We start from the raw sequence: 18534 nt of genomic DNA on the forward strand, positions 1-18534 counted from the left end.
AGGACTGGACTCCTCAAAGACCAGCTGGTCTTTAACCTGCCAGCTCTCAAGTCTGTGTGATGTCCTGTTGTCCCAGAATACAAGTCGTCCTTTTGCTGAGGCTTAAACACCCTGAAGTCTGAAAGGCCAGTTTAAAGGAAAACCTTGATTCGTTCCCCAGACGGAGTCTCAGACTAAACTAAACTAACAGCATGACGTTAAAAACTCAGCAGGAAGTTTGAAGAACGTGTCGATTGGTGCAGACTTTAATCAGATGAGATGACGTGAAGAAGAGGAAGAGAGAAGTGATCATATGGAGTTTGCACTGGGATGATATAAACACCCGTTACTGGATTTAGTCTGGCTTCATTTACCGAGACTTCCAGGTTGATTTTAACCCTCAGCTCGCTCGTCTGTCGGAATAATCCTCCTCAGCTTCGCTCTCTGAGGATCAGTCTGTGTGCTCGTGTTTAAATGTCTGCCACGAGCCTTTCACTACCTTCAGATTTAAATACTTCCCCGCCTCGCGGCCTTTTCTCTGTCTGTCTGTCATCCTCTTGCATTGTACCTCATACACAGACTTCTCCTTATAATAATTCTTCCCTCTATTATTTTTCTCCCTAAAGGTTGCCATTAAACAGATGAACCTGCAGCAGCAGCCGAAGAAGGAGCTGATCATCAACGAGATTCTGGTGATGAGGGAAAACAAGAACCCAAACATAGTCAACTACCTGGACAGGTGAGGCACGCCATCACGCGTCACCACGCTGAGGGAAAACGTCACGGTTTAAAATTCCAGTTTTAATCTTTTACATTGTTTCACATTTTCACAACACTTGATTTAGAGCTTTAACCTCATCATTGCACTTAAGTAATTAAAAAAAATTAAAATAGAAAAAAGAAAACACAAAACTATTATAATAGACGTGCAACTACTCCACAATAAAATGCACCTGTCAAGGGAACTTCCTGGACACCTCCAGGAGGTGTTTCCTCAGGGACAGAGCAGCTAAAGGATGAGATGTTTGCATGTCACCACATATTTAACATGTTTAAATGTTATTGGGTGGGTGTTGTCCTGTACGAGCGTAGCCTCACAGGCTGGTAAGCATGGAGCGTTTCAGGCACTTCCTGTTTCCTGTTCAGAAAGATTAAAGCTGACAGATAAGACTTTCTAGAAGCTGCAGCTGAGCTGGTGATTATTTTGTTGGTTTTTATTTCCTGTCTTCTCTTAATGGAGTCCAGCGACCAGTCAAGTGCTTTTTTACTAAAAACAAAAAACATGCATGCTTTAATTTCTGTTTTTTTAAAGGAAATGATGTGTTTAGCTTTTCTTGTTTTGTAAAAAGAGCCGGTGTGACTGGACCTCTGTTGTTGATGTCTGCTGGGTAACTGCTGCATGAATCACTGCAGAGGATGAGGGGGGCGACGTAAACCCCCCTCATCCTCGCATGAACTACACAGATTCATCACTAACACTTTGAGTTTTCGTCTCTCTTTCATTTTTACTGCTGTTTGTCTCCTGGATTAAAAAGTTGCTTTTTAATCATTTTTTCTTCTCTTGATAAAAGAAGTCGTTTCAGAGCCATTTTGAATGATTTACTCAGTAGTGGGCAGGGGAGGTTCCCAGCGTTGAGTGCCACCCAAAAACCTGACCTCACATGTTGATCCTTTACCTACATACTGTGTGCAAACAAATATTAACATGCGAGTTTCCTAAACGTTCCCTTTAAACGCGGAGAACAAATCAGAGGCTCCAGATGTTTCTGGAGAAATGATACACAGCAGGCGTCACCACGGAAACTCAAGCTCAGCTGACAAATGTTCAGACTGAAACAACTTGAGAGGTTACCCGGTTCGGGGCTGCTGTTGCCATGGTAACCCACTGGACATGTGTCTGTGAGTGTGGTGTCTGGTTACCGTAGTTACCTGTCTGCCTCAAGAGACAGTAAAAAAAAATGTGCGAGACTGGTGATAATGCTGCCATCCCCGTGGAAACAACATTCTCTGTGACACTGATTTACTGTGTGTGTGTGTGTGTGTGTGTGTGTGGGAGGATCTGTGCCGACTTAAAAAAACATCCATAAACCCACTGATTGCTGCATTGTTTGGATTCATTTCTCTTAACTTTAGACAGCTATCGTAGAGCTCTGTTGTTTTCAGTGACGAGGGGGGAGGAGAGTCCCAGGTTGGGTATTAAAGGCAGGACAGTTACATTATACAGTGAGCCGAGCGGTTTGCGCTGTTTGAGGATTTTAGTCACGCTTCCATACAGACAGCGGACCATAATGGAAACTGCAGAGAGCACAAAAGTATTTGTGAGTCGTTTCTCAGCAGTGCACACACAGAGCAACATAAATCAACTGATTTACCTTTAGCTGCGTCTCAGTGATCAGATGTATGACGCGTTTCCTCAAAAACAAACACAGTTTAAACCTGCTGACACTGTTTGGTGCTGCTTATCAGTCCTGCTTGTTTTTGGCTTGCTGTCATTGATACAACAGTTAGAGCATTGTTACTGAACCATGCAGAGAACTTTTCACTCTCATCGATACATTACGCCGTAATTTGGTAAATCTGATGCTAAAACTTGTTTTAAAGTTATCCTGTTACCAAATGAATTAAATATTAATAATTATTCCAAAAACTTTCAGTTTAATGTATCAAATAAACTCTGCTGTGTTTGTGGTTACCGCCTTCCCAGATCTAAATGTCTTTGACTTTGTGCTATTAAAAATGAAAGCTGAGGACTTGACCTCAACGTTTATAGATGAATCGATTGAAAAGAAAACAATCAAGAAAAGCGGTTATTAAAATGATTAATTTGCATCTATGCCAACAAAAAGGTTTAAGGCCAAAGTTCCAAATTACTCAAGCCAAAACAGTTTACAGATTTTCTGACATTTGCATCTTTTTCTTAGCAGAATAGCAAAAAAACTAAAAATGTTTCTTGTGTTTAACTTTTTTCATGGTTGCAGAAAAAGACGTCACAAGTTCTGAAGCTCAGTTTCCAATAAAATGTCTTAATTTCAATAGTTACCTGGTGGGTGATGAGCTCTGGGTGGTGATGGAGTACCTGGCTGGAGGCTCGCTGACTGATGTCGTAACAGAAACGTGCATGGATGAAGCCCAGATTGCTGCTGTGTGCAGAGAGGTAAAAACAGCTCTCACTCTGAGATCACCGTTCTGTCTCTCGCGAGCTCCTAGTGACAGAAAAGCAACACATCTCTACTTCTGGGGGAAAAAATGTTTTCTTTTGTTTGTTTTGTTTGTTTTTCCCACAATATTTAACGTGAGCTCAAATTTAACCTGGAGCAAAATTCCTGCTTTTCCTCATTTTATATCAGCCCGGTCTCAAAGATAAATATTATCTACTCATCAAATTGTAATTTGTTTGTGTTCATCACTAATGAATTTGCACTGGAATTATATTTCAACAAAATAATCAAATTATTAACCTTTCCAGTTTAACCCATCTTTTTCTATACCCAACCCAGCTGCATTTAACTTTGAAACCTAACCAAGTTATTACTTATGAAAATGAGCATCCCAATGAAAATAATACAAATCAAGTGTAAAAAATCTAAATTGGACAACAAAATGATTTCAAACCCTCCAACCTCCCTCCTAACCTCAAATGTGGACCTTTTCAACCTTTAAAAGTAAAAGATAACAACTTTGTTTACATGTGCATGAATCGTTGTGAGAGGGGGCAGACAAATGATCATGTTCACAAACTGCCCTGAGATCCACGTTTCCTGTTCCTGTGGTGGTGTTAAACACGGCGTAGTTCAAAAACAAAGTCTATGTGTAAGAAATCGCAGCGAGTCGAATGTTCAGGCTCCAGATAAACACTCAATTTTAGACAGTTTTTCTATTGTTGGCTCTGTATGATGTCATGAAAGTGGATAATCTTAATATGATATTCTCAGACTTCACAGCCTGTGAAGCCCCGCCCCCTGGTTTTTCAGTTTGTGAGGAGCAGCCAGTCAGAAGAGGGGGAGGAGCTAAAACAGTTTGCTTCAGTTTGAGGTTGACGACAAGGTTCGAGGTCATGCAATAAAAATATGAAGCTGGAAATTCACAGAATATTTGCTCTTTCCTGTGAATCTCAAATTATCTTCAGTTACAGTGTCAGTTTCTCCATTTTATTCTGACGTGTTTCTTTTAATATATATATTTTGCATGCTAAAGTTATAGTTTTCTGTTTTTTCAGTGTCTCCAGGCGTTGGAGTTCCTGCACTCAAACCAGGTCATCCATCGAGACATCAAGAGCGACAACATCCTGCTGGGCATGGACGGCTCCGTCAAGCTCAGTCAGTCCACAAAAACTTACAGTCAACTCTTAACTCGCTGTTTTTACTTTGCAGTTGTTAAGGATACTGTTTTTAAATTACCCACTGCATATTTTAAATGAATGTTTCACCACCAGGGGGCAGGTGTGGTGAGATGTTACTGGATGTGTGCTGCTTTTAGCCCAACCTTAAAACCTACATTTCCTCGAGAGGCGTTTTCTTTTCCCATCATCATCATCATCATCATCTACCAAACACTGCTTTATTAATGTTTTTTCAGTTTTTCCATCGACTGACTCTGTCTGCTCTCCTGCTCTCAGCTGACTTCGGATTCTGCGCTCAGATCACTCCTGAGCAGAGTAAGCGCAGCACCATGGTCGGCACGCCGTACTGGATGGCTCCGGAGGTCGTGACCCGTAAAGCTTACGGTCCCAAAGTGGACATCTGGTCCCTGGGCATCATGGCGATAGAGATGGTGGAGGGAGAGCCGCCTTACCTGAACGAGAATCCGCTCAGGGTGAGTTCTGAGGAGGAGGCTCTTTGAAAAAGGTTTGAAAAGGGGAACGAAGGCCAAGATCACTTCAGCAACTCAAAATTAGCTCAACAGCTGCAGCTGTGTGTTACGGCGCACTGGTTAGTCAGAGCAGCCGCTTTCCCTTCTTCACAACTGGAGGGAAATCCCTCCACTCCATGCATGAGTTAAGTCCAGACGCAGATATGGATCCAGGTTAGTTTGTGCTATTTTCTCGAGAACACTGAGATGATTTTAATTTAATAGGTTTTTTTTGGTAGACAAAACTTTAGATGCCCAGTTTGCCCAGCTGTAACCACCCCAGGCTCTCTCCAGTATCTTATCAGATCCTGGAGAAGAGAGAAGAAGACACCCATCCTCAGATTTATGAGAGAAAAGACTTTTGGGATCAGGACTCTCTGTTTTTCAGACAGATTGTATCAAAGTCTATGATTTATCTTTAAAAAGCCTCCTTACACATACAGCTGTTGGAAAATGAGGCAGATTTATCTTTCTGTGTATTCAGGTCAGCACAGTGCACCTGATCATACAGTACTGTGCAAAATGTTTAGGCGGGTGAGGAAAACTTCTGTAAACAAAGAATGCTTTAAAAAAAAAATCATTTATTTTCATCATTCAACAAAATGCAGTGTACGAACAAAAGAGGAGTAAATAATAAATCAGTGTTTGGTGTGACCACCCTTTGCCTTCAAAACAGCATCAGTTTTTGAAGGAACTCGGCTGGTAGGTTGTTCCAAACATCTTGGACGACTTGGCTTCCTCACATCCTTCTGTCTCTTCATGTAATCACAGACACACTCGGTGATGTTCTGTGGGCTCTGTGGGGGCCGTACCATCACTTCCACTACTTCTTGTTCTTCTTTACCCTGAAGATAGTTCTTAATGACTTTGGCTGTATGTTTGGGGTTGTTGTCCTGCTGCAGAATATATTTGGGGCCAATAAACAATCATTTATATTTCTGAGAGCATTCTTTGTTTACAGCATTTTTCCACACCTGCCTGAAACTTTTGCACAGTCCTGTATTTCTTCTGTATTTCTTAAGACACCACCGGATGGCACCAATCCTTCATTCTGTGACTCTGAGCATGAGTTTGCCTCGTGGGGATGAAGACAGACATGTTGCTTGTGTGTTTCACATGTTAGGCGCTGTATCTCATAGCAACCAACGGGACGCCGGAGCTGCAGAACCCGGAGAAGCTGTCGACGATATTCAGAGACTTCCTGAACCGATGTCTGGAAATGGACGTGGAGAAGAGAGGCTCGGCTAAAGAGCTGCTGCAGGTGCGTGTGTGTGTGTGTGTGTACATGTTTATACGTCTTTCTGAGGCCAGAAAATTGGCATGCTACCATACTTGTGAGAACCAACAGTCACTTGTGAGGACACACTCACCGGTCCCCGCAGGTTTGAAGGCATTTTTAAGACTCAAAATGTGGTTTTAGTGACAGGGTTACAGTTAGGCTGAGGGTCAGGGTTAGGATTAGGCTGAGGGTCAGGGTTAGGATTAGGCATTCATTTTTGATGGTTAGAGTAAGCAGCTGGGAGAGCATTATGTCAATGAGATGTCCTCGCTAAGATATGAAAACGAGTGTATTTGTGTATGTAAACATAACAAACAACAAAATCCAGGATGTTAAATGTCAAACATAAATCCAGATTCATTACCGCTCTGAATTTGTGTTGGAACGTTTTCTTTTTAGTTCCTCGCTGTTCCGATCGTTTGTGTTTATTGACAGAAAAAAGCTTTTAATGAAACTCTTTGGTTTCAGTTTCTCTGGGAGGAAAATGTACAGTTAGATCTTAAATACACATAAAAAAAGAATAAATAGACAGTTAATGTAAAATGTAAGATTTAACATAATTTGGTATTAAATAAAAAAAAGTTAATAAATGATTTGTTCAGTTGGTTTTGTGATGTTAAAGTGTGGATCTGTGCATCATTAATCTGACAGGCCGAGGAAGGAAACACTCTGATGTCTGGTTTGTGTCACTGTTCAGTGAACAGACAGCAGCGACGCTCACTCGATCTCGACATCCTTTAACCCCTAAACCTCCAAGATATTCTTTCAAACATTTACCTGATCAAACCACAGATTTATCGAATAATAGCGACGAAACTGAAAGGTCAACATGAACGACCGTGCTGTGTGGACAAGAGAATATAACAGACACTTAAGAGAAGTCTTCAGGTGAATAACAGTCAGTTTTAACAGGAAATTAGGAGCCTTGTGTGGATCCTGGAGTCTGCCAGGTTAGACTAACACAATATTTCATTATTAAAACTTCCTGAAAACAGAAAGAGCTGCACAAAGCTGATAGGATAGGTTAGAGAAGGAGTCGCAGAAAAGCACAAAGAAAGCTGGAAACGGGGGGATTCAGGGCCAGGCGGGCAGGAGCAGACATGATCGATCCTTTGATTAACCATCCCAGCCCTCAGTGACTGAACACAGTTTGTTTCATGGAGATTAGACAGAGGACATATAACCTGTAACTTTAACACCAAACAGTCATAAACATTTAATATGCAACACCGTGAAGGGCGAAGCATCAAAACACACCGACTGAGGAATGAGAAACATTGAAAAACACAATAACTGTAACAATGAGACACGCGAGAAACTAGAACCAAAATTACCTGAAAGACAGAAAGAACACGTTAAACAGGAAATGAAACGACATCCATAAGACAGTGAGTCAGTCACACGGAGGACATCGAACTGCACTGCTGAGATTTGATGCAACAGAAATGACGCACAAAAACAAATCAGTTTTATTGGAAATTTGTAGCAACGAATGTGCCGCGAGTGGCCACCTTTAAAACATCGTATCAGACCTCAGAGCAGAGGAGCTGTTCTGGTCTGAGTGAGACTACAGACAGTCAATAAAGGGTCAGGGACTCATATCACACTCTAAATGAGCCCTGAGGAGTTTTTACTGCAAGCATCATTCACACACCTACCTAAGCACTTTGACTAACATGCGCACACACTCACTCTGGGGTTCAGTATCTCACCCAAGGACACTCACACAGGAGCATCCAGACTCAAACCACCGACCTTCCCATTGGTCGACGAGCCACGGCCGCCACTTTAAACAGAGTTCAATCTGCAGTATTTCCACTGCAGCAAAAAATAGAAATATCTCAGTAAAGTACAGGTTCCACTATTTAAATTTATACTTATTTTATTTCTTTTGGAGTTATTTTAAATGATATTGAGATGTTGACTTTGTTACAATTCTCACTTTTTTAATTGATCTATTTATGACAATATTTTGCTTTTTTGTCACAGCTACTTGTTTTTAGCTGCTGTAGACAAAGTTTTGGTCAACTTTTGGCTCAGACAAAGTTAACTTACATATTGTGTTTGGGTGCGTGCATTTGTTCATACGTGTACTGATGTAGAGATATAAAGCCTTTTCTTATCCAGTTTTTTAAAAACCTTATTGTCATAATATAGTTATGATACTGATATTATTAAACCTGACATACAGATCCTCAGCAGCAGCTCTAACGGAAAAAAATCAGATAATCAGATAAGAAGAACAAGCAGCCTCCGGAGAATGAACAGAAATTTGACTCTTTAATCTATAAAGTAACATTTATTATTAATATTTTCCCAGTTTGTGTATGTAAAGTTAATAGAAAGTTGAGGGTTTTCTTTTTAATATCAGAGTAATATTCAGATGTGCAGTTTTGTATTTGACTGGCATTGCTTTCTTCCTTCAGGCGTCGCTTATCTCGAAGTTACATATCTGACAGATTCATCTGTAATTTGGCATAAAACATCCATTTAGACTTGACGCTGAGCACTTCACCTCCTACAGAGGAGCCTCACAGACAGACAGTTTGAGTGGGTGTGGAGACGAGGTGGAGGTGTGAGTGTGGAGCAACGTGAGTTGTGTAACTGAGATGAGTCAGATCTCGCAGGTCTTTGTAGTGTTTCAGGAGGAGCTCTGTGGAAGATGTAATTCAATTTAATGGGTCCTCTGAGTGTGTGTGTGTGTGCAGTTACAGGTCTCGTTGTCTGAAACAAAAGTTAAAAGGTTGTTTCAGGTGTGTGTGAGCGTGCATTCATATATTTGTGGGGACCAGAAATTGGAAATTCACCAAACTTTTGGGGACTAAAAGCCTGGTCCTCACAAGTTTGAAGACATTTGAGTGACATAGAGACAATTAAATAAGAGGACTTCCACAGTTACTCAGGTTTGTTCATAATAAAAAGACTCAGTTCAGTTTTATTTATATACCATCAAGTCACAACAACAGTTGCCTCGAGGTGCTTTAGACTGTAAAGTAAAGACTGATGGCAGGGACGGTGCTGTATTTGCATTAAAGGCATTAAACTGATTTAAAGGGACTCACTGCAGATGAAAATAGTTTGCATGCAAAAGAAACAGCTGCTGTGACTTTATGTCCAAAGCACCCGTGTCTGTATTTATACTGGACTTCATGTGCCAGTAATCTACTAGTACTGGTCTATATGGTAAATTTGCTATTTTTTGATGGTGTCAAACTTTCCCATAATGTCTCAAGATGCTCATTAGCCAAACATCCTGTATAATTTTGGTAGTATTTCTATTTAACAGTTTAAGAAAATACACCATGTTTAAAATGTACGTCAGTATTAGAGATGGACCGATCCGATATTACGTATCGGTATCGGTCCGATACTGACCCAAATTACTGGATCGGATATCGGTGAGAAATAAAAAATGTAATCCGATCCATTAAATATCAAAAAAGCACCTCACAAAACTTGCGACACGGCGTAACTCGGCTCATAACCGTAGCACGTAGCAGCAGTATGCATCACGTGATAGAGCAGCTGTGTGTATTTGTAGCCTTGCTAGCAAACCAGCATTTCATCTCCGAGGAAGTATTCCCAGAGAGAAGTAAAGCAAGTGTGTAAGTTCATCTCTGAATGTTCGTAAAGCGTTCCCACGTTAAGCTTAACAACCGAGATATGGAGCGACTGCCTCTCTCTCTCCCTTTCCTGCTGCTACTTCAATCGTGAAACTGCTTAATGATCAGCTGATCGGCTTTTCTGTCGCGAGTCCGTCTCTCTTGTTTGTTTTTGGCCCACTTCTCACCAGAAAGAGGAAACCAGCGGCTGAACAACAGCAGCACGTTTAAGCTTGATAAGCTGTTGTTAGAATTTATTTAATATTACTTTCTACACCAGGATCCTTTTCTAGCAGCTGACCGCTGGTAACTGTGCAGGGGCGGATCTAGCAAAGTGTAGCCAGGGGGGGCCGATAGGGCATGAACAGGCAAAAGGGGGCACAAAGACATACTTTTCTTTCTTATTCTCATTTAAAATGTCGAGCTTTTAATAAATAATTATCTGACTCTTACACCCAAAGTTTTAATCTGATGTAAAATATATAGAAGTCCATTACTGTATATAGTAACTGTTAAGTCTAATATAGTAAGCTATACTACTTTTTCCTTCGGGAAGATACCATCCGTGCAGTCTGCAATTCTGTTGAAGAAAGATGTTGAATCTATTTAATTATTCTTGAAAAATAATTTATTTTTGTGCATTTTCCCCCCTGCATCAAATTAATTTTGATTACATCGATTAAGCATCATGAGGTGGAGGGTGGTTCCCTTTTTTTTTTTTGCTGGGAGTTTGCAACCCTATTAGTATAGTACTCATACCAGAATAGGGAGGATGGAGCAGGTTTAAGTTTATTAGATTGATCAGTATTGCTGAACTATGAAATATTTTGGGCGCAGTGTATTTTTTACATACAGGTTTAACAGAATAGCTTTAGTGTTGTTATTTATTTAAACTTGAGTATAAACTTATACAAAATGCAGCAAGATATTAAAAAAACGTTTTATTGATTAAAAAACACTATATCAGATTCGTATCGGTATCGGCAGATATCCAAATTTATGATATCGGTATCGGTATCGGACATAAAAAAGTGGTATCGTGCCATCTCTAATGTTAATACTTACAGAACAATCAAATGGAATAAAGGGATTTTCTCTCATTGATGCTAAATGAAAGACAAAAACTCCTGAGGGCTCCTCCAGGTATCTGATTGGTCTTGCAGTGACTTTGCACCTGTTGATCTCAAACACCACCTGCTCCAGAGCAGTTACAGCTGCAGCATAACTCTGCGTGGTGATCCACCTGTCCTACTGCACGCCCAGGGTCACACCTGAACGTGTCTCGCTAAGCCTCCAGATCCTGCTCAGCGCTGCAGGCCTGTGGTGAATGTTCTGTGCAGTGAACTGAAGTCTTTCTCTGTTTCTCTCTCCCCCTCCTCCTCCCCGCCCCTCACTTCCTCCCTCAGCATCAGTTTCTGAAGATGGCGAAGCCGCTCTCCAGTCTGACTCCTCTCATTCTGGCGGCGAAGGAGGCGGCCAAGAACAACCGCTAGCTCTCCTTTGGCTCCTCCCTTCTGTCTCTGTGTGTCTGTCGTCCCTCCTGTGAAGGCGGCGATGGCTGCTGGCTGGGTTTGTCCAACCGTTTGAACGCCTTCACTCTTTCTCTCCTTCCTTGTTTTTCTGTGTTTACCTCCTCCTTCACCCCGTCACCTTTGACCCCAAGCTTGACCTCCCTTATCCCCCACCCCCCAACTCCACGCTCACAGGGATGGCAAAAGGTAACATCTCCTTCTTCGACACTTCACTGGACTCAGACAGGAAGGTGGGGCCTAACTGTAATGAAGTGATGTCATTTCTGGCATCATCACCCTCTCAGCCGGCATGAACAACCACAGCATGGGAGCGAGAGCCCAAAGACTCTTTTTTTTTTTTTTTTTTAAAGATGTTTGTTTCTAACTGTAAACACCCCGGACCACAAACAGCCAACCAGCGCCCACTGAGTGTGTGTGTGTGTGTCTGTGTGTTTTAACTTCCTGTGATGCATCGGCTGATATGGCCGTACCCGTTTCATCATCTTGCATTTGTTGATTTTCATTTTATTGTTATTTTTTTTAGCGCGTGATTGTGAGTGTCACAACGGGGGATGTTGGGTTATTACTTCTGTTGATTGTAGCGTTAAATTCTGTAGTTTCTGACACGGAGCAGACGATTTGTGGTACGTTGTCGTGTCTGCAGTGTGAGCTGTGAGTTAGAGGAGATTATTAATTATCAGGAGGAAACACTGGTGGACCCAGAGCCGTCGATGGACCCGGTTTGGACACGTCTTTCTCTGGAAGCTTTCATTTTACGCTAAGAGGAAATCATTCACAGCTGTAGGTTTCAAAATCAGGAGCAGAGTGCAGAATATGAAGTACAATCAAAAACTTCAAGGAGAAAGAAATGTAGAAATCAAAAACCTTCTCCTTCTTAATGTCATCTGGTGCACATCTGGACAGCTGTTAGCACTGCTGCTATCCCGTTATGTCCCCTTACAGCTGTGAGGCATTACAGGTGCTGGATCTCCTCCAGTACACCAACATCTGCAGTCCTGTTAGCCTCACATGAAGGTTTTATCATCTCAAGATGTGAACCCTGGCTTTAAATATTCATATAGATACGATTGCACGACTGTAAAGGTCAGTCGACCTCTCAGTGTCTGAACCCAAACTTGAGGGTCCCACATGTAAGTGAGGCCTCGGTCACACAGGCCTAGAGACTGACTGGCAACCAACAGTCGCTAGGGAAACATTAGCATTGAGCAATGAGTGCTTGCAGTGATCATTAGATAAAATTCATCACAAACAGCTGCACGAGCTGCACTGAAAGCCTTCATGCGACTGCACTGGTCCATGATTCATATGGAAGCTGCAGGCTTATCAGCAAACACTCGCTGTCTCGCTAAAGCTGCATACTCGCTGGAAGCGAACCTACGAGTCTCCGGGTGTCTCAGTAACCCTCTAACATATTCACTACCAGGCCAAATGCCGATCGCAGGTATTCTTTGGTCTCAAGTTTATATTTGGGTCCCGCCCTCTTCCCATTGGTTGAAGTCCTGAAATGTTATTCACCGCTTACGTCATGTCGCTGCAAATCGCTTCCAGTGTGCAGGTAGCATTAGGGGTAGTGAAGCTGTGAAGAACGATGGTTTTGTGTCACTCAGGGCCCTAGCAGACCTGCAGAAAATAAAACTCCTTTATGGTTTATAGAGCAATGAGACGGATTTAGAAGTCACATGAATCGACAGCAAAAAAGAGAAAAGGAAGCTCCTGCAGCAGCTGCTCATAAGAATCCACATTTCTTATTGACACTGCTCAGGAAACAACGAGCTGCAGACGCTCACTGAGATAAGGGGCGAGGATTGGTCGGTAGATGATCGTTTTGCACATGCTGATCTCTGCGTAAATTTGTGTGAGCTTCCTAACTGATCACTCAGAGTTAAACCTGAAGCTATCTTGTCAGCTCTAATCCTGCTTCGACCTCTGTGCTGTTGACATCCTGTACGAGAGGAAAGTCAAACTTGGTGTTTATCCATCACCAAACATGAGAAGCGGCTCTGGGGCTTCGGTCCGCGGGCTCGACGCTCAGGCTGAGAGGAGAGAATGTGCATGTGAACAAACTTTTTTTTATACGGTACGTTAAAGATAGAGAGAAACAAAATAATGAGTTGTGGCGATGCTGAAACGTGCAGTCACGAAGGACGCCTGTGTACGATACGGGAGATCATATCTTAATCCTATTTTTTAGAAGCGAGATGGTACGACACCGTTTTCGTCCTGCCTGGACGACTGTGCGATACGAGGTGTATATTTTACAAGATGACAAAAAAATGACAGCAACAATCTGTTTTTGCCTTTGTTTACAAACTCACTGTTTTTATTTGATTGTTTTTAGCTGATCGACCATAGAAAATTAGTTGCTTTTGATTCAGATGTCAATATTTGAGTAAGTGTTTTGGAACAAAAAATTTTCTTGTTAGCAAAAAAAATTTTTTAAAAAAGGAGAAAGGATCCTGTTTCAGGTTCAGATCCTGCTAGAGCCAAAGCATCCATCAGCAGCCACGACTGTTTGCTCACACAATGAACACTTGCAATGTAAATACTCAGCAGACGTTTCCAAAACATTTATTCAAAACAGTCTCTATTTTTTAGATTTTATTGTTTTTATGTACTGTTAATGTACCTCTGGCCTTAAACTGTTTCAAAGATGCAGGACTGCTTTTCTATCAGAGTGACGGCAACGATCCACGGCAACATTTGAGGGATGCAGCTTGCTGTAATCTGCTGATTCTTCTCTTTGTTTTTCAGTTAATCTGTAAATTTCTCAAATATTGAAAAAAAGTGAAAGCATGTTTTTCTCGCTTACCCAGTTTGACATCTGTAGAAGTTTGCTATGTAACAAAAAAAAGTCCAAAAGCAGCAGCAATTGATTTTCTCTCTAAAAAAAAAAAGGTGACGATACAGTCGTCACGTTTCCTAACCTGTACGCTCATAAATTGTGATTTTTGACTTCAATTTTTTTTAAACTAAACTTTAGTGATCAGAGGACAAGAAAACATCCTTACTAACTAGCACATATCAAAAAATATTGACATTTCCCGTCTCCAATATATGTAACGCTGAACCTGTGATGTTTTAAATGTCTCACACGGTTAATCGATTACCAAAATAGTTGCAGGTTATTTTCTTATAGTTGCAGCATTGGCAGATGTATTAACATAGCATTCAGGGTTTTTCCTGGCTTAAAGTGAGCCTTTGTGGGGCGATTAAGCACGTAAACATGACGGCAAAGAATCCCGTCTCCTGTTCTTTTTGGCCATGTGATAAACAAAAGTGTTTTTTAAGCTTGAAAACATGAAACCCTTTCACAAAGAATCACAGTCCTAGTGGAAGACCAACCCTTTAACGTGGATTATGAACTCATGTTAATGATCTTTTTGAGGGCACAGATTTGGACAATGGCTGCTGAAGTGTCATTAAGCAAGGCACCCAAGTAAACATCCAAAGCCTGTGTGAAGTGTGTTAACCACCACCGTGTATCTTTGTGTCCTGGTCTGAACCCCATCGCTGAGCTGAGCTGGACTTAAAGGGTTGTTCTGTGGTTACTCTGAAGCAAAAGTGTGTTTTAAAGTGGACCTATATATATGCTCACTTCAACTGCTGCAGCTTTGCATAATTCACAGTTCAGAATAATCCTTTTTTTATCTCATACTGGGCCTCGGTGCAGCCCCTCACCCCTCGCTTTAAAGGTTTGTTTTGTGAAACTTTGTGACTGGCAAGTTGAAAGCCTGTCAAAATGAACAAACTGTTAATAGACTGTAAATAACATTTAGGGTGTGATGTCAAGGACAGGTATGTATTGTGCTGCAGTGATATCAATTTAAGGTTAAATAGGGACGTGCTTCAGGCTTATGCAATACCACTTTGAACCACAAGATGGTGCAGCATGAAACATCTAATTCAAGCTGCTTTTAGCTCAGCATTTGTTTAAAATTCACATTATTGTCATATTTATGTGTACCAACTAAAAGAGAACAGGTATAGAAACATTAGATTAGTTAAAAGTCGGCTGTTGGGGATTGACACCCATACTAAAACGAGTTTAGAAAATGCTGCCACCTTGTGGTGAAAGTTTTTGTTAATTTTTTTAGGGTTTTTACAAAAGTACCTTTAAAGGTTACCCTCCCTTTGAGCTAACTTTCCTCTGCCTCTCACAGAAGGAAAAAACGTCTTGTGTCTGAGACAACCATATTAGGAACATCCACTCTCTTTGATGTCATCCAGAGCCAAGAGTAAAAAAAAGAAATACTGTCTGAAACTGAGCGTTTAAAACAGTCCTGAGCTTTAAACTGAAATAAAACAGTACAGGAAATAACAGAGTGAAAACCAATAAATAAAAGGAACAAAAGCTTATTTTGAAGCTGCTACCTAAATGAATCGGAGGAGAGATTTAGTATGAGCTAAAAACTGTACAGAGTAAGTAAAATGAGGATATGCATAATAGGTCCACTTTAACTCCAGTAAAACAGAAAATGTTAAACGTCTCTACCTGTGCTGTCTGTGGGTGTACAAACACAGAATATGTGCTTTAAGTGATCCTTTAAATCTCAGTAAAATGTTTTATTACCTTTTTTAATGTTTTTCTGGTTGGTGGTCCTGCATGTGGCGAATAAAGCCTTGATTGATCGATTGGTACTCATCTGTGAGGTCATTACTATGACGTACTTTGGTAAAATTCTTCATTTTACTGTAGGAGGTGACTCTGTCCTCGCAGCAGTTCAGAGGGGCGGGTTCAGACTTGGTACAGTCCAAATGAAGGTCAAATGAAGTCTTTGCTCCCCGCTGTATCAGAGCCATAATTTATCTGTTTCTCAGTCATTTTGGATTTTTTTGAAACAACTCTAAAAAAAAAATAAAAACTACAAAAACTGAAAACCTGGTCTGTATTTTTTTTAAGCTGCTGCATGTACTGACCTGTTGTGTTTACACAATGTTGAGTTAAGAGGCACAACCAGAGACTGTAGGGGGCGCTAGAACAGAAACTTATATTTTGTATTTGTAGAGCTGTATTTATTGGCAGAACAATAATAACAGCTCTATTTTTTAAGTATTTAAAGGTTTCAATTGTAGCATTGTAAGGTGAAACTCCACATCACTGCATTTTGATCTCAGCTATAATGTGAGGTCACAAGGTCACTGACAAACTGCTGATTATCAGGAAAACAGATTCCATGCTAAAACAAAACTCAGCTCTCGTCGGAGATGTGATGCTGGTGACTTGGTGGATGTAGAGAGGTTAAACCAGTATTTCCCAACCACCGTGGCGTGGTACATAGGTGTATCATGAGAAATGGTCAGGTGTGCCTTGGGAGATCATCTGGTTCCACCTGATTGGTTCTCTGAGCGATTGGCAGAGTAACGGGCAGAACAATTATATCCTCTTCCACCAGAGGGCAGTACAACTACCTGCTCTAATTAAAGGGGTTGCCAACTGCCAGTAAAACAGAAGAAGACGAAGAAGAAATTACATTAATTAATGGTTAATTAATAGTCATGGTGTGAGACGACGCATTGCATAATAGCAATAGATAAATATTTGAAAAGAATGTAGTCAATCCAATCTGGGGCCTGGAGAAAGTTCCGACCCAGATGACCATAAGCGGAAAAGAGGACTCAAAGGCAGCACTTACTAAGATGCTAAGTTTCCAGGAGATGGACACGGAGATCACAGAGGATGAATACAGACGAGGAACAGAGGCAGACACACACTAAAATACACAGAGGGACACTGGGAAATCACACACAGGTGGGAGATGCAGCTGGACCTGATTAACCTGACGGGACAGGGGAACACTAACACCAGGGCCAACAGAGGGAGCACAAACCCAGAAACCCAGTATCCAAAACCCCAAAACACAAACCATCCCAAAACAGCCCACAAATAATAATAATAATAACAACAACAATAAATACACCAAACACACAATCACTGAGTCACGGACTCAGGACCATGACATGGTCAGAAGAAAGCAAAAAAGGTATACAGGGGACAAACCGAGCCATTTCTGCTATACCTGGTGTACGGGGGAAAATTATCAATATGATTTTTGTGACATTTTTGTTTGTTGGTGTGCCGTGTGACTTTTCTAATGTGAAATATGTGCCGTGGCTCCAAAAGGTTGGGAAACACAGGGTTAAACTATACTTCTGATATCCAGTGAGTCTGTCCTAAATGTTTCACTGGCAGATTGGTGGTGCTTTAACTGGCAAAACTGGCTTTACTGTAAGGAAAAACAACAGCACGAGTGTTTGATTTCACATCACCAGTGCTGTATAGAAAACTCAAATGTGGGAATTATTTGTCAAAGGTAATTTTAACATTTAATGCTGACCTCGTCTCTCGTGCACAGAGATTTCTCCAGATTCTCCAAATCTTTTGGTGTTTTGCGATAAAGGACAGGAGCAAGCGTGAAAGAGAAGGCTTGCATGATAGTAGTGAGACCTGCTGTGGTGTATGGATTCAGGTGGTGGCACTGTCAAAAACAGAGGAAGCTGGAGGAGGTGGGACAAGATTAGAAATGAGTCCATCAGAGGGACAGCTCAGCAGTTTGGAGACCAAGTTAGAGGCGAGGCTGAGAGAGTTTGAACATGTGCAGAGGAGGGATAGAGCATATACTGGGAAAAGGACGTTGAATATGGAGCTGCCAGGCAGGAGGAGAAGATTTAGTGATGTAGGGACAGAGTAATAACCTCTGCCTGCCTATACTTCTGAAAAACTGCCTCTCTGAGATGCTCTTGGGTTTTGGAGATCAGCAAATCCTTCCTTTTATTTTCATTTTCTACAGTTTCTGTCTGTCCGTCCCGAGAGTCTACATTTTTCATCTCTGACTAAACTTTAATTAAATCTATTTTAATTGCATCAACTTTTCTTTATTATTAAAACAATTTAGTGGCAGTTCTAACTGGTGCACTGCAGGCAGGAGCTGCTGATTGCTCTGCACACTTTCATGAGTGCCAGTTTCCACCACCTTGCTGAATCCATATCATGTAACATCATAATTCCTGTTTACAAGAAAACCTATTTGGAAAACCACCAACAACACAACGCCACCATGCAGCAGCGCACAGTGTGAGGCTTGAGTCTCACTGTTAAATAATAAGGATTTTTTATTTATAACATTATTTCCTAATACCTCCAATACCTCTAAAGCCGCTCCGTTACTCAATTATGTAAAATGCGGTTCTTTGGCGGAGCCTGGAGCAGAAATGAGCTTAAATCTGTCTCGCTGTGACGGCCGCCTGCAGCTTTCCTCCCCTGCTGTTCCCAATTGTGAAATTAGATCCCACCTAT

The 18534-nt window shown here is 41.3% G+C and overlaps 1 protein-coding gene across 9 annotated transcripts in view; it reads left to right on the forward strand.

The window, feature by feature from the left end:
* pak1 (p21 protein (Cdc42/Rac)-activated kinase 1) overlaps positions 1-15458 on the forward strand; it is a 76105-nt gene extending 60647 nt beyond the window's left edge. For 4 of the 9 annotated variants that reach the window (XM_085183905.1, XM_085183906.1, XM_085183907.1 and 1 more), the window contains 6 exons: positions 606-718; positions 3016-3133; positions 4196-4295; positions 4595-4791; positions 5951-6088; positions 11115-15458. In XM_085183905.1, the coding sequence (XP_085040031.1) occupies positions 606-718; positions 3016-3133; positions 4196-4295; positions 4595-4791; positions 5951-6088; positions 11115-11201 (753 nt within the window). In that variant the 3' untranslated portion in view covers positions 11202-15458. The other 5 variants (XM_085183901.1, XM_085183902.1, XM_085183900.1 and 2 more) reach the window with 3 other exon arrangements.
* The last annotated feature ends 3076 nt before the right edge of the window (positions 15459-18534 follow it).

This window comes from Neolamprologus multifasciatus, chromosome 14 (genome assembly GCF_963576455.1).
Source record: "Neolamprologus multifasciatus chromosome 14, fNeoMul1.2, whole genome shotgun sequence".
NCBI classification, from domain to species: domain Eukaryota; kingdom Metazoa; phylum Chordata; class Actinopteri; order Cichliformes; family Cichlidae; genus Neolamprologus; species Neolamprologus multifasciatus.